Here is a 15,841-nt window from a genome sequence, read left to right on the forward strand (position 1 = left end):
CTCCTCCTGCTCCCTCCCACTTACAGTATTTTCCGTCTGGTGTTGCCTCAGTCCCGCCCAGCCGTGGGACACGTCGCCCCTGCAAGAGGAGCAGCTGTGGAAAGAGCAACAGCGGCGGCGACCCTTTTCGGACGGTGAGTCGGAAAGAAAGCTGGGCAGTCGCCGAAGGTGCTGACTTGGGGAGATGCAGAAGGTGCCATTTGCTCCTCTTCCTTTTTCTACTAAGGCGGCTGCGAGGTTTAGTAGCGAGGTGAGAGGCTGGACTCTCCCCTCTCGCTCTCCTTTCACACACAGAAAGCCCTTTTTCCCCACTGAGCAAATCTCTCCCCCCCCTCCTCGTTCCGAGAAAATACGTTGCCCTCGGTACTTCCTCTTAAGGGAGCAGATGTTATCTCAATCCTTGCCAGTTGCTCCAGAGGACAAAACAAATGGGCGAGGAAGGAGGTCTGTGGCGCCCCTTTACTAAATCTGAACTGAGAAAATCGTCCAGGTTATTGCAACCAATATGTGTAATATACCCTTCCATGCCTTCCCCTTTGTTCTTTGGATACACGGGTTGGTGCGTCCGGTGATTTCCGAGATTGTACAGAATGCCTCCTGACGCTGTTCTGGTACCAGCTGTTTGTGATCGGTTTGTCTATGTTAACAGCTGTTGGGTTTTGTTTGCTTTGTAGGCAGCAGCAGCCTGTCAACAGCAAGGAGAAAAAAGCTTATTGCATCATGGGAGGATTGGGATTTTTTTAATATTCTTTACCTTATGTACACACCATTGTTAGCTGCATAATTTATTACTGCTGCCTTTAAAAATGTTTAGAGTCATTTAAAGGAAAAAAAACCTGCTCAATTCCATTAAGCCAGCTCTTCAGAGATATGGTTTCTGCAGGGCAATGCATCACTGTTTCCTGGGTGTAAGCAAAATGGACTAAAGTGGGCAAAGAAAATATATTGCAATACTATCTAGATGTTAAATTATTGGTCTGCTATTATTCATGAAATAGCACTTCTGGCCTTCAACCAAAACCCCTATTTTAAAGCAGCATTCTATATTTCTATTTTTAAAAAATAGATCAGAATAGTCTTCCATTTCTTTTTAGTTTTTGCCATCGTTAGATAGCTAAATCCAAGATTACTGCATATGTAGTGGGGTTGCCAAAATGGAATTAATTTGTTTTTCCATCAGTCACACAAAATAAGTTGCCCTGGATAGTGTGCATCAATTTTCCAATTAAACGTTTTAATTGTCATGAAAATCAAAGAATTCCAGTTGTGATTTTCCATGTTATAGTCTTCATCTGCTAAAAGAGAATGAATGTTGATTTTGGGGCGTCTTTTTAAAATTTAATATAAAAGTAGGTAAGTTAAGTTGCAAATAAATAGGGTAAGATCATCTTCAACTGTTCAAAGTTACAATGCTGCTGAAAAAGAAACTTTTGACCTGTCTTCACACTTATTTATACAGCATCCCTGCGGCCACTTGATTTGGGTACTTGACAACCAGAATGTATTTCTGAGGGTTGTGGCATCTTAGGGTCTCACGATCACCATTTGTGACCCTCCCAGTTGGTTTCTAACAAAGTCAATGGGGTAAAGCAGATTTGCTTAGTGGTCATGTAATTTGCTTAACAAGAAGTGCCAGTCCAATTGTTGTCATAAGTTTTCTGCTGTGGGCCCTACCCTCATGTGAGATCCATTCCTACACTCCTGGACTTCCAGGCAAGTCTTAAAAGTTGGGTCTGCTGCTTGGGCTGCTACATTGGGGATGACTGATAGGGTACAGAAGATTCTCAATCCCCCAAGGTGTCAATCTTACTCTTAATTTTAATTTTTTTATTCTTAATTGTGTTTAGCACCTTTTAACTTTTTCTAATATCGTAAGCTATCCAGAGTAACTGTATTAGGGAGGTGGGCAGCATAAAAATTTAATAAATAACTTGAGGACTACCTGTGTTGACCATGTATGTAGAGCTTCATTTTTTAGAATACAAGAAACTATCAATATAATAAAGCAAGCCTATCATATTTTTATAATAGCATAATGCTAATCTAAATTAAAGGCAAGTTCCAACATTGTTTCTCAAAATTTATGGTTTTAGGGGTTGTTCATCAGGTGGACTATACAGTTCTTTACTAGAATATGTGATCCTGTTTCCAGGACAGTGATAAGCCTATAGTTGATCACTCAGGTTTATCGCTTTCCTGGAAGCAGGATCATGTACTCTAGTAAAGGGCTATAGAGCCCACCTGATGAACAATCCCTAAAAGCAGAAAAGTTTGAGAAACAATGTTGGAACCTCCAAGGGCTAGCCAATTTAGGACTGGAATAGTTGTTTTACAAGCTTGACCGATCCACTTCATTTTTTATCAGTATTATGTAATCTCTCACTGAAGCATGTAGTTTAAGAAACATATGTTTGGATTAGACAGATTCATGAAGAAAATTGGCTAGCCCTTTCAATGGTTATATATTACTTTCAAAATTGGAGCCTATATGGCTCTCAGTTCCAATTATTGGTATTTGAGAATATAGCAGTGCTCATGTTCTGTCTGTTGTCTTCTCAAGAGCATCAAAAGGTAGGCCTAATTATTCACTAAATATATACCATATTTAGTTTAATTGAACAAAAATTTGAAACATTCTTAATTCTAGGTTCTTAATTGAGTTTGCTGTCTTTCCATTAAAAAAAATTCCATTATTATCAATGTACCTGGGAAATAATTTTGTGTTTTCTACTTTAAAATAATAATTACTGACCTAAATCCATCTAAGCATTCTATTGCACTTATAAATCTATTGCACTCAGACAAGTTAACACTTACAACAATCAGAGTAGAAAGTAGAAACAAATAAGAAAGGTAGGTGTGCCATTCATAGCATCTACTTAGATATACACCATTAGATCTGACAATTCTCTATTGAATCTGTGTAGGATAGCTGGAATCCATTCTCAATTAAAAGACTTCAAAATTATTTGGAGTAGTCATTCAGGATTCCCAGCAGCTTCTAAAACCCAATACAGCATATGCATGTACTCTCTGCTGTTTGGGGAATCCTGGGAGTTGAAGTCTGCACAACTTAAAGTTGCCCAGATTGAGGAACAGGGTCTTAGATAATTGCCTTTCCAATTGCCATGTCCAGATGTTCTTATTTATAGTAGCTGGATACTTATGTAAATGCGTTCAGAAACAAAAATCTTTTTATAGAGATATATCTACAGTTTCAAAAGTAAAACTTTTGAAAAGCTATACAAGGATTACAGCTGAGCAATTAAAATATGAATATTGCTTATTCCATACATTACATTTCATGGGGCGAAAAATAAATTAGGTCAGAGTGACAGAATGCTAGACTTAAATGTGAGGTGTATTGAGCTAAGTATGTGATGCTTTCTTTTAGTCATGAACTGCAAATGTGTGTAATGTTGCAATCCCTACTATGTAATCCCTATTACTGTGGTAATGCTGCAGATTGAGCAAAAGATCCAAATCAGGGTATTGCCTGGCTTCTAGCAATGCTGAAATGAGAAAATGGTTTAAGAGTATGCAAGTAATAACACAATTGATAGAAACGGATACCTTGATATTATTGCTAATCTATTTTTCATATTGCTAGGAAAATAGATATTTTATATGTAAAACATTCAGACAGGGTATTTTAGAGGAATAGATGAAGAATATAGATCACATAATTATGTACTAATTTATTATAGCCATCCCACTTCAAAAGGCTCTGAAATCTTTGAAATCTTAACTATTTTATTAGTTATAACATTTCTAACTCTGCTATGTTTTGAGGCATAGTGATGATAGTGATAGCAGTTGCTATGTAAAAATTTACCTCATTGTTTCATAATAGAATGTTTAATAATAATATTGTACAATTGCAATGTAAGAACCACTACTAAAAACAATTGTTATCAAAAGAACAATCAATTATATCAAAAACATATATTAAAAACCCACAACTCATGAATGTCATCTCAAAGACAAAGAGCCTGACCAAGCAGGATTGCCAATAAAAAAGGACAAACTTGGCCAGTTTCTCTAATATCCTGGTTTATTAGTAGGTCATTCAGTATTTCGATGAATATTCTTTATCGTTTTTCTGTCAAATAGAGACAGAACAGCCTTTCCTGAAGAATATATTGGAAAAGCTACCCCTTCAACAAATTTAATTCCAGAATTTGGTCTGGAAATCAACTGTCAATCAATGAAATTGTTATAACAAGGGAGCAGTATGTAGTAAATAATTTGCCTGTAATTGTCTGAATTCATAGAAGTTTTTGAAGTTATCCAAATATTTAACATATTGTTACAATCAGTTGCTATCACCAAATCTACGTATTCCAATTTATTTATTTTTTACAAAAGCACAGGCAAACTATAAATGCATTTTCAGTTTGTTAATCCAGTCAACCACTTCAATTGCATTCCCTCATTCAATCAAGGCTCAGTGCCAGGCCTACTAAAAGGTGACTATAATTCATTAATGCTATGAAAAGAAATAAGAGATTCTCGCTGATTCATTGTATTGGTTTAAAATGTATTTTCATAAAATTCACATGAGAAAGATGTAACTGATACTTTCTTAAGCAAATATATGCTGTACTCTCTTACTTTAAGATATCAACTTTTGGTATTGACATTTCATGTGATTTTCTTTAAGTTAATCATTAACTTAATGCAGGAAGAAAATGTTTAATGCTTACGGTAATCCATGAAATAAAATACGTTCAATATAGTGAAAGTTAGTTTATTAAAATAATCTCTTCCTTCTGGATATTGACAAAAATAAAGCATAGCTAGAAAATAAAATATGCATTTATTAAATAAATGTGTGCTTCTATTAATAAATATCAATTTAATATTGAGTGTGACTTGGTCTCAATTCAACTCAATTCTACAGTTTCATCTGAAAGTAAAATGAACAATATTTACATATATTGAGTGAATATTGAACTACAGTGTACCAAAGCTATAGTCCTTGGGTGTTTGTTTGTTTTTTGTAAAGTTTAGCATTTTATGCTGAACGTAAGTTAATTCTTTCAATTTTGATTTTTCTGTTTTTATTTAAAATATTTACAGACATATATCTATAAGAAATAAACTTATCAAAGGTTTGCTTTTAGTTCCTCAGAGCATTTTGATATGGTCATTTAAAATGGATATGGAAGAGCAGGAGTTGCTTGGCGATTATAGGTACAGAAATTATTCTTCAGCAATTGATAAAGCTTTGAGGAACTTTGAATCTTCAAGTGAATGGGCAGATCTCATATCTTCTCTTGGGAAACTCAACAAGGTGTAGTATCTGTCTTTTTTTAATAATTTATAAGTTTTTAAATAAGATATTAAAGTAGCAATATCTAAGGAATTTTAGTGCAATATATTCCAATAGTGATGAATAGCTATGAGCGTTGGATTATAAGCAAGGCTAAAAGTAAAAAAAAATCACACTTTTTGAACTGTGGTGTTGGACTTCAAGGAGATCAAATCAATCAATCCTAAAGGAAATCAACTCTGACTGTTCTTTGGAAAGATAGATTCTAAAGCTGAAGCTCATACTTTGGCCATCTAATGAGAGAATTCTTTGAAAAGACGCTGATGTTGGGAAAGATTGAAGGCAAAAGGAGAAGGGGGTGACAGAGAAGAAGATGGTTAGATAGTTTCATCAACTGAAGAACATGAATTTGGGCAAACTCCGAGGATAGTCGAGGACCGGGGAGGGCTTGCATGCTATGGTCTTTAGGGCCACACCAAGTCAGACATGACTTAGTAACTGAACAACAAGTACGATACTAAAAATCTACGATAAAATATCTCTTACAATGAATAATAGTAAAGAGACTACAAGCTCTTCAACTAATTTAAAACAGAGAACGTTCACAAAAATCAGATCCCAGCTTTCTCTGTATTAGATTATTTGAAGTACAATGAAGGAATATTTTTCAAATAAGTGAAAACTTTTTGTCTCTAGGAAGTCATGTGTGCATAAGAGAATGAAGTCTAAAAAAAGAATGAAGTTTACCATTCATAAATGTTATTACTGGGATATTGGGAAATTATTGTTTTTTACTGTATATACCGTATTTTTCGGAGTATAAGATGCACCAGAGCATAAGACGCACCAAGGTTTTGAAGAGGCAATTTTTAAAAAAAAAAGTTTTTGCACTCTGCAGACCTCCCCAAAACGACCGGTTTTCACAAATCCGGGCTCGGGGCTCCCCCCCCAAAAAAAGGCATGAATAGCCTTTAGGAGCATTGTAGAGTGCTCCTGGGGGATGCCCCCCCCAAAAAAATGAGCAAAAAAATTGTCAAAAAAAAGGGCATGCATAGCCTTTTTGAATTGTTGAAATGAGCTAAAAACAGGCTGTTTTTCGCTCATTTCTGCCTTTCCCAGCCCCCAGGAGCACTCTCCAAGGTTCCTATAGGCTATGCATGGCCATTTTGGTGAAGAGGGCAGGGTTTTGAGAAGCCAAAAATGCTGTATTCAGTGTATAAGAAACACCCAGATTTTCAGCCTCTTTTTTGAGGGAAAAAGGTGTGTCTTATACTCCGAAAAATATGGTATTTGAATTATCCTTTCCATTACTAAGTACAGTGAGATTAAAGTGAGAGCTCCTCTACCTCTTGAATGAATATATTGGCTATGCTCATTTAAAGGTCTTTTGGTTTCTTCAATATTTTTAGGCTACACATAGACATCATAAATATATTTTATTTCAGATTTTGTTGTTTCATTATCAAAGAACGATTCATTGTATATTTTCCATATATGTTTATTTTCTTCTGATGTAACTGCAATTCTAAAATTGAAGCTTTCTTATATACTATATGACTCGGGTGAAATTCAGCAGGTTCTGACATATTCTGGAGAATTGGTAACAGAAATTTTGAGTAGTTCAGAGAACCGGCAAATATCACCTCTGGCTGGCCCCAGAGTGGGGTGGGAATGGAGATTTTACAATATCCTTCCCCTGCCATGCCCATCAAGCCACACCCACAAAACCAGTAGTAATTGTTTTTAAATTTTCACCACTAGTATGACTGTTTTCTTTTTCAACATATATTTAGTTTTGTTAGTATTGCTGGTAAAAGAAATTATTTGGGAAGATACTTTGTATGGGATTGTAATAAATTCTGTTCTGTCACATCTTTAGGTGAATGCAGTGCCCAGGTATAAAGACAAGTTAGGTTCAAAAATATATGTTCTCTTTCTATCAGAATCAGTCATAAATATTTTAATACTTACTTCACTGGATAACGGAATCATTATTTTAGTAATTATTAAAAGAGAGCTCTGTAAAATGCCTATTTATTTTTATAATAGTTTCAATGCAGTGTTTTGTACCCCTGCAGAGAAAGAAAACAACATATTTTTATGTTGTAGCTAACCTGTTGTGTCTGTGTTTTTTTTAAAAAAATTCTCAACTTCTCCCATCCCACCCTTTTCAAATATGTGAGAGTAGCTATTTTCTGCAGATCATTATGATACTTGAAAAATGTTCACCATAGTAAACATTCCTGAAAGTTGCAGTTTTGTTCTTGCTGATTTATTTGACAAGTTATTATTTCTAAAATCTCATAATTAATTTAGGGATTTAATCTGGTGAAGTGATATATTAAATAATAAATATCCATGGGTTTTGTGATCAGTTTTTATAAAGATCTCTGAAACTCTGTTAAAGAAAATATCTGCATTTTAATTCTCTTAAATAAAAATAAAAATATAACTACAATATGGTTCCTAATTCATACCAATTTAAATTTAATATGTGATTCTTAATTATTTTATAGGCTCTTCAAAGTAATTTGAAGTATTCCCTTTTACCAAGACGCTTGATTATCAGTAAAAGATTGTCCCAGTGTTTACACCCAGCATTACCTACTGGAGTGCATATAAAAGCACTGGAATCCTATGAAGTAATATTTAAAATTATTGGAACAAAATGTCTTGCAAAGGATTTATTTCTCTACAGGTAAACTTTGGGGATTTTTAAAGCCTAATTTTATTGACAGTCCTCTTTCTACCTATCTTCTAAGTAAGGTCCAGCTAGTGTTAATTACGTTTAGGAATCTTAATTAATTAGTGTGTAAGATTAAACCATGCTTAGTATGGAGGAAAATACTATAGCTTTAGAAATACAAACACCAATTGCCTCCCTTCCTTCAGCTTTGGCTACTTAGAAAAGGCCACATCTCTTTTAATAATAGCTTTGCTTGAATTTTAATTATGGTTAATATAACTATGAGCTTGATGAAAAGGCCAACTTAATCAACTATAGTAGCACTATAGCAATCATAGCACTAATGAACAATCATAAATTCCCTGGGTTTGTGGATCAGAACATTTTGTAATTAAAATCTTTATCTTATCTATCTATGGTATCTATTTTAATTACAAAACTTCCAGTATTCTCAAAAAGGGGAAGACAGATTCATTGCAGCTTGTCGTCATAATATGTTTATAATTCAATATCCAAGATAACACTGGCAGAGATTGAATTTTCCCTATCCCTTTCTGTGTCTCTCTCCAGTTCAGGCCTTTTTCCATTGCTTGGTGTTGCAGCATTGTCAGTGAAACCCGTCTTGCTCGATTTGTATGAAAATTATTTTCTCCCACTTCAGAAATCTCTCCTGCCAAGTCTTCAGGCCTTCTTAATTGGCCTTTTGCCTGGTTTGGAGGAAGGATCAGAATTCTATGACAGGTAAAGTATTTCTTTCACATAAAAATTAAAAATAATAAATACATTTTAACTCTCTTTTCATTCTATACCTACAGTGGGAATCAGTCCAGGGGAAGATGAGCTACCAAAAATAAAGCCAGGAATGCAGTACTGCATACTCTTATTTTATTTAGTCAGGGCCATGTATTAAGCAGAAGCTTCTGTTCAGACAATCAGGTTTTTCCTGGTACATGCTGGAAGAAAATTATTGGGAGATGTCTTTCCACTAGAAAAGTTCTGGTCCAAATCAGAAAACCTTTTCAGCTCATCATTTATTATCATTCCCAACCAAGTATTTTGTATTTCAAATCTTATACTCTGCCTTTTTGAAGAAAAGCAAAAAAGTTAAAGATATGCTAAGTAACATACGCAACAGGCCATAAATTGCAGTCATGATGAAGAAAAATTGAAAATGGAACATTTTAAACATATATATAGTTTATTAAATGAACCAGAAATCTGTATTCACACCATGTTTTATAATCCACAGTGGCTAGATTCATTCAGTATGCTAACTCAACATGAAGCAAGCTATGACTACTCAATTAAAAGCTTTACTCAACAAAAAGTCAGTAAATTAAGATTCATTTCTGTTCCATGTAGCTTTTTACCTAATAGTAGAAACTGAGACCAGTGGATCCAAATATTGATGATTCTTCAACCTAAATCTAAGATTGCTTCATCTACAAGGTTCATGAAGTTGTTGAATAGTTTAGAGAACAAATGGAAGCCTGTGGATATAAGTATAAAGCAAAGAGAGTATCAATTATCTCCCTTCCTTGGAACAAGAATAATTACACTATTTCTATCGCATAATAATATGGTCAACAATACCAAAGAACTTTTAAGAGATCCAGAAAAACTAAAACAGTTGTTATCCCCCACCTGACCAGGCCTCATCCTGCAAATCCATAACCACTCTGGCTACTTCCATCATAACATTAGGCTGAAAACAAGACTTAATAAAGATCTACTTCATTTAGATGAATTATCTGTTTTCAGAGTTCTCAGAAAATTCTTTTTTTGTAATGAATATTTTATTTCCATTTTCATTTTCATAATGCACACTCACTCACATGTATACTATACATAGCCCGTATCATATAGTATTAAATAATAATTACATCAGTTCCTCTTGTCAACAATGCCCAGAAAAATAGAAACCCATTATCAGGGACGTGCAGTCACTAGAGGCAAGGGAGGCGGAGCCTCACCAGTCTCCTCAGGAAAAAGAAAGAAATTTAAATTTTTTTTTTAAATAATTAAAGCCAAGATAGTTGCTACCAGATTACAGGTCACAGTGGCTTGGTGTCTGCTTAGTGTTAACCAAAGCAGGAGGCGAGAGAACTCGGGGCCTCTTTTCCATAAGGAATTTTTCGCCTTCTAAAAGTTAATAAAGAGTTAAAACGCAAAGAAGTTCAGATGGAAAAGAGGCACTAATTCTCCCGCCTCCTGATTTGGAAGCAGCCAATCGTGTCTTCTTGAGCACGCTTACGTTGGGCGGGGTGTGCTTCAGAGGAGAGAGGAGTGGGCGAGAAGGAGGAGGCTGCCTCTTTGCTGCAGACCTGGGTGCTTGGCGGCTCCCGCGATGCAAAGTGCCCCACCATTCTCGATGCTGCCGCCCGCTGCCCCGGCCTGCTTCTCCAGGCTCTGCCTCTGGAAGTCCCGGATCGCCTCTGGGGGAAGGCTGGGTGAGAAGCGGAGCGAAGCTTCTCTGCGGCCTCCCGGCACTGTGCAGAGGCTCTTGCAGGAGCATGTGTCAGCGGCCGGCGGCCTGGAGCGGCCCTGGCTGTGAGACAAGGGAGCACTTAAAGCAGCCGCTGCCGCCGCCGCCACCACCCCTCCTTCGCCCGGCAGAGCGGTAGTAGCGGTCCTTAAGATATGCAGATATTTTAGCCATCTCGGCTAAATTTGTGACTTTCAATGTCCATTCTTGAATTGTAGGCAAGTCTTCCTTCTTCCAGTATTGTGCCACCAACAGTGTTGCTGCCGTTATTAAGTGCAAAATCAAGTTAATCTCTATCGCTGTACAGTCAGTAATTATACCTAACAAAAATAACTGAGGAGTAAACTATCCTTTTTTTAAGAACATTTTGCATAATCCACCATATTTTTATCCAAAATGCCTTAACCTTTTGGCAAGTCCACCATATGTGGAAATATGTAGCATCGAGAGAACCACATCTCCAACATTTGGGTTGTAAATTCGGATACATAGAAGCCAACTTTTTAGGATCTAAATGCCATCTATAGAACATCTTGTAAAAATTTTCTCTCAAGTTTTGGGCTTGTGTAAATTTTACATTTCTTACCCAAATTCTTTCCCATGTATCCAACATTATTGGTTCTTCAATATTTTGAGCCCACTTAATCATACAATCTTTAACTAGTTGTGTTTCAGAATCCATCTGTACTAATACATTGTATATCCTTTTTATATGCATTAAACTTTGGTCTCTTATTTGTTTAAATAAATTATCCTCGACTTGCATGAAAACAATTTTTTGATCCGTTTTCCACCTGGCCTGTAGCTGTCCATACTGGAACCAAGTTTGAATTACCTTTTCCTCTTTTAATACATCTAAGGATTTTACTTGTAATACACCCCTTTCTAGGGTAAGAAGCTGTCTGTAAGTGATTATATCCTGTTTTCGTGCTATGTTCATATTTTCTATTGCATGTCTAGGAATTGCCCACATGGGTATCTTGTCATTTAATTTGTATTGATATTTTTTCCAAACCCACAGCAAAGCATTCCTTAAAATATGACTTTTAAAGTTTTTGTCCACTTTTTTGTTGTATAACAGGTATTCATTTTCACTGCTGCTATTCTTCCCAACAAAGATAACTGCAACTTGTCCCATTTTTTCATCTCTGTCTGTATACTATGCCAAAATGGTTCATAATTATACTTATATAATTTCCCATTTGAGATTGAGATATTAACTCCCAAGTATTTGACCTTCTTAACTGTTTCACATCCTATCATTCCTCCTAGTTCTTCCTTTTGTTTAGTATTCATACTTATAGCTGGTATTTTTGTTTTCCCTAGATTTATTTTAAAGCCAGACACTTGACCATATTGGTTAATTGTATTCATTAAGATCATACTGGATTCCTGCGGTTGATCTAATATTATAACCAGGTCATCCGCAAAAGCACGCACTCTGTACTCTTGCTGCCTAATCTTAATTCCCTTTAGACCCTCCAAGCCCCGTATTTTGTTCAGCAGTATTTCCAAAGTTATAATAAACAATAGTGGAGACAAGGGACAACCCTGTCTTGTACCTTTTCCAATTTGAAAAAAGTCTGTTAAACTTCCATTGACTATAATTTGAGCCGTTTGCTGTTGATATATTGCTTTGATTGATTGTAAGAAACTTTCTCCTATTTGCATTTTTTGCAATGTTTTCAACAGGAATTGCCAATTAACTCGATCAAAGACTTTCTCAGCGTCCAGAAATATGAACGCGGCAGGAATTTGATTGTTCTTTCCCAAGTATTCTAGTGCATTAATAATTAATCTTACGTTACTTCTCATTTGTCTCCCTTGAATAAAGCCTGTTTGATCACTGTGAATCAATTGTTGAATAACCAACATTAACCTATTTGCTAGTATTTTAGTAAAGATTTTATAATCTACATTAAGTAATGAAATAGGTCTATAATTTTTGGGTTGAGTAATATCTTGGTCTTCTTTAGGTATCAGGGATATAAAAGCTGTCTTCCAAGATGGGGGTACCTTACCTTCCGTTTGAATCTTATTAAATAATTCCTTAAGAGGTTCTACCATTTCTAACTGTAGATTTTTATAGTAAGCCGCTGTCAAGTCATCTGTGCCGGGTGCCTTCCCTGCCTTTAACTGCTTAATTACCTGCAGAACTTCCCCCGAAGTTATTGGTTGATTCAATTTTTGCCTCTCCTCTTCTTTAACTATGGGTATTTTTTCTTTATCCAAGTATCTCTCTATATCTAGGCCATTAATTTTTTCACCCTTATACAGCTCTGCAAAAAATTCCCGGAAGGCCTTTTGAATCTCATCCTGTTGGAACACTTCCTTCCCTCTATAAAGTAGTTTAGTTATGTTTCGAGAATTTTGTTTTTTCCTCATCTGATATGCTAACCATCTGCCAGATTTATTTGCATTACAAAAGGTATTATGTTTTGTGTATAACAGACTAGTGGCTACCTGGTCTGAGATCAACATGTTAAATTGGTCCTTTAATATAGTAATTGCTTCTTTAATCTTTATATCTCCTGGTTTTAAAGTCAACTCTTGCTCTTTCTTCCTGATTTCATCAAATCCTCCCCACTCCAGGGGAAGGATACTATGAAATCTACATTTCCTCCCCACTCCAGGGGAAGGATACTATGAAATCCCCCAAATCCTCCCCACTCCAGGGGAAGGATACTATGAAATCTACATTTCCTCCCCACTCCAGGGGAAGGATACTATGAAATCCCCCAAATCCTCCCCACTCCAGGGGTAGGATACTATGAAATCCCCCAAATCCTCCCCACTCCAGGGGTAGGATACTATGAAATCCCCCAAATCCTCCCCACTCCAGGGGAAGGATACTATGAAATCCCCCAAATCCTCCCCACTCCAGGGGAAGGATACTATGAAATCCCCCAAATCCTCCCCACTCCAGGGGAAGGATACTATGAAATCCCCCAAATCCTTCCCACTCCAGGGGAAGGATACTATGAAATCCCCCAAATCCTCCCCACTCCAGGGGAAGGATACTATGAAATCCCCCAAATCCTCCCCACTCCAGGGGTAGGATACTATGAAATCCACATTCCCTCCCCACTACAGGGGTAGGATACTATGAAATCCCCCAAATCCTCCCCACTCCAGGGGAAGGATACTATGAAATCCATATATCTCCTGGTTTTAAAGTCAACTCTTGCTCTTTCTTCCTGATTTCATCTTCCAGTTCTGTTCGTTTTGCCCCTTGTTTCGGTATGTTTATGTAATCTATTTATATTTATCAAAACTCCTCTCATATACGCTTTACTTGCATCCCATACAATTTCCATAGGTGTGCCCTTATTCATATTAAAAACAAAATATTCTGTTAGCAATTTTTTACATTCATTAATGTACTTTTCATATCTGAATAAATTTTCATTCAATCTCCAAGACCTTCTTGCTTGTGTCACCCCTCCCAACTCCATCCAAACTGGATTGTGATCTGATAAAACTCTAGCTGAGATCTTTGTCTTCTTTACCCTGGAAAGCAAATCATTAGTAATTAATATAAAATCGATCCTAGAAAAGGATTGATGTCTATCAGAGAAGAAGGTAAAGTCATGTTCTGCATTTCTTTCTCGCCAAATATCTCTCAATTCGAAGTCATCCATCATATCGAAAAAGGACTTAGGTAGTTTTGCTCGCATTTGAGTATTTGGGAGGGAAACCTTCTTATCTTTCTTAGTATCCATAACACCGTTCCAGTCGCCCAGTAGTATGCAAGACCTATAATCCCACTCTACTAATTTAGCATGAAGTTTTCTATAAAATCCATCTTGTTGTTGATTAGGAGCATATATTCCCAGTAGCAATGTCCTTTTCCCTTCTAATACCAAATCTAATGTGATGTATCTTCCGTGGGGATCTGTTTCGATTAGTTCAGCTTTCATGTCTTTTCTTAAGTATATAACTATACCATTTTTCTTTTCCGTAGCAGAAGCTATAAAGTGTTGGCCACATCTTGTGTTAATCAAATATTTTTGATCAGTTGATCTAATATGAGTTTCTTGCAAGTAAATTATATCATTCTTGAACTGTTTAAGATAGTGGAATATTTTCTTTCTCTTCTGTGGACAGTTCAATCCATTGACGTTCCATGTTAGAAGCTTAGTTGTCATCTTTGGTTTCCTGAAGCTTTTTTTTAGAGCCTCCTGGATATCCTGAAGTTTAACCTTTGGCCTGGCTCCTCCCACTGCTTCTAAACTGGTTACTGTAGCTTCTTGACCGATGGCAGGTGATTGTTGGGATTGTTGCATTTTGGATTGTTGATCCATTCGTCTGGTAATCATACGGTTTGGTCTTTGTTCCATGGCTCCTTGTGCTTCTAAGCGAGAAAGATGATCCATCTTATTTGGTAATTGTGTAGTTTGCTGTCTATCTTGTCCTTCTTGTGCTCTTTCTCTAGGTGCAGATAGTGCGGGATGTCCAGCCTTCAAAATATTATGGTAAAAATCTCGAGCTTTCCATACTAATTTAAGACGATATCTTTGTCCGTCAAATGTGAGTGCTAGGCCAAATGGTGCGTCCCATCTGAACTGTAGCTGGCGATTTCTAAGTTCTTCAACTAAAAAAGCATAGTCTTTCCTGGATCTTAGCATTTGAGGTGGTATCTCTTTCAAAACGGTCAATTCCTGACCCCCAATTTGAAGCTTAGTTTTATAGGACTCTTGTAATATCATATTCCTCATGTCTCTTGTAGTAAAATATATCACAATGTCCTGTGGAAGCTGCTTCTGCTTTGCCAGCCAAGAATTAGCGCGATAAACTTTATCAATTTGCTAATCAAAGTTACCCCCTGTTCTGCCCATCAGGCTATCAAACACTTCTGAAAGAATCTGTTTCAAGTTTTCCTGCTTGTTTTCACGCAAACCTCTTATTCTTAGTGCCAGTTCCATTTGTCTGTACTGTATCATCATAATTTCTTTTTCAGCATTTTCAACTTTTTGTTGCATTGCCTCTGTTTTCGATACCAAATTAATATTGGCGTCATTAAGATCATCTAGTCTGTCTTCAATTCCGGAAACATGTTCTGTCAATAAACTTACAATCCCCAGCATATTGTCTCTGATTTTTTGAACCCGGGTCTCAAGTTTATCAGACAGATCCTTATGCGCCACGGATATCTCTTCTTTGAGCCCTTCTTTGAGTTCTTTGAATTTTGATTCCACCGTAATTGCCTGAGTATTAAAAGCCTCGGCCAGCTCCTTCAGGAAGAATTCCTTCGTTAGTGGCTCGCCTATAGGGGGAGTAGGAGGCAGAGACTGCAGTTTTGTGCCAGGTGCGGGCGATGTGCCAGAGCCTTTAGGAGCCGGGGGGGCATCTTTAGAGTAAGATTTGGCTTAGAGGCCATTCCAAGTTTCTTCTT

At 36.6% G+C, this 15,841-nt stretch overlaps 1 protein-coding gene across 1 annotated transcript in view; it reads left to right on the forward strand.

Moving 5' to 3' along the window:
* Positions 1-15,841, forward strand: part of DOP1B (DOP1 leucine zipper like protein B) — a 62,724-nt gene continuing 46,883 nt past the window's right edge. Inside the window, exons 1-4 of the mRNA XM_087721639.1 lie at positions 1-134; positions 5,127-5,296; positions 7,792-7,973; positions 8,532-8,702. Of these exons, the coding sequence (XP_087577765.1) occupies positions 5,159-5,296; positions 7,792-7,973; positions 8,532-8,702 (491 nt within the window). The 5' untranslated portion in view covers positions 1-134; positions 5,127-5,158. The remainder of the gene's footprint in view (positions 135-5,126; positions 5,297-7,791; positions 7,974-8,531; positions 8,703-15,841) is intronic.

Source organism: Thamnophis sirtalis, unplaced genomic scaffold (assembly GCF_051295495.1).
Source record: "Thamnophis sirtalis isolate CommonGarterSnake01/CBP01778 unplaced genomic scaffold, rThaSir2_p1.2 scaffold_8, whole genome shotgun sequence".
Taxonomy (NCBI): domain Eukaryota; kingdom Metazoa; phylum Chordata; class Lepidosauria; order Squamata; family Natricidae; genus Thamnophis; species Thamnophis sirtalis.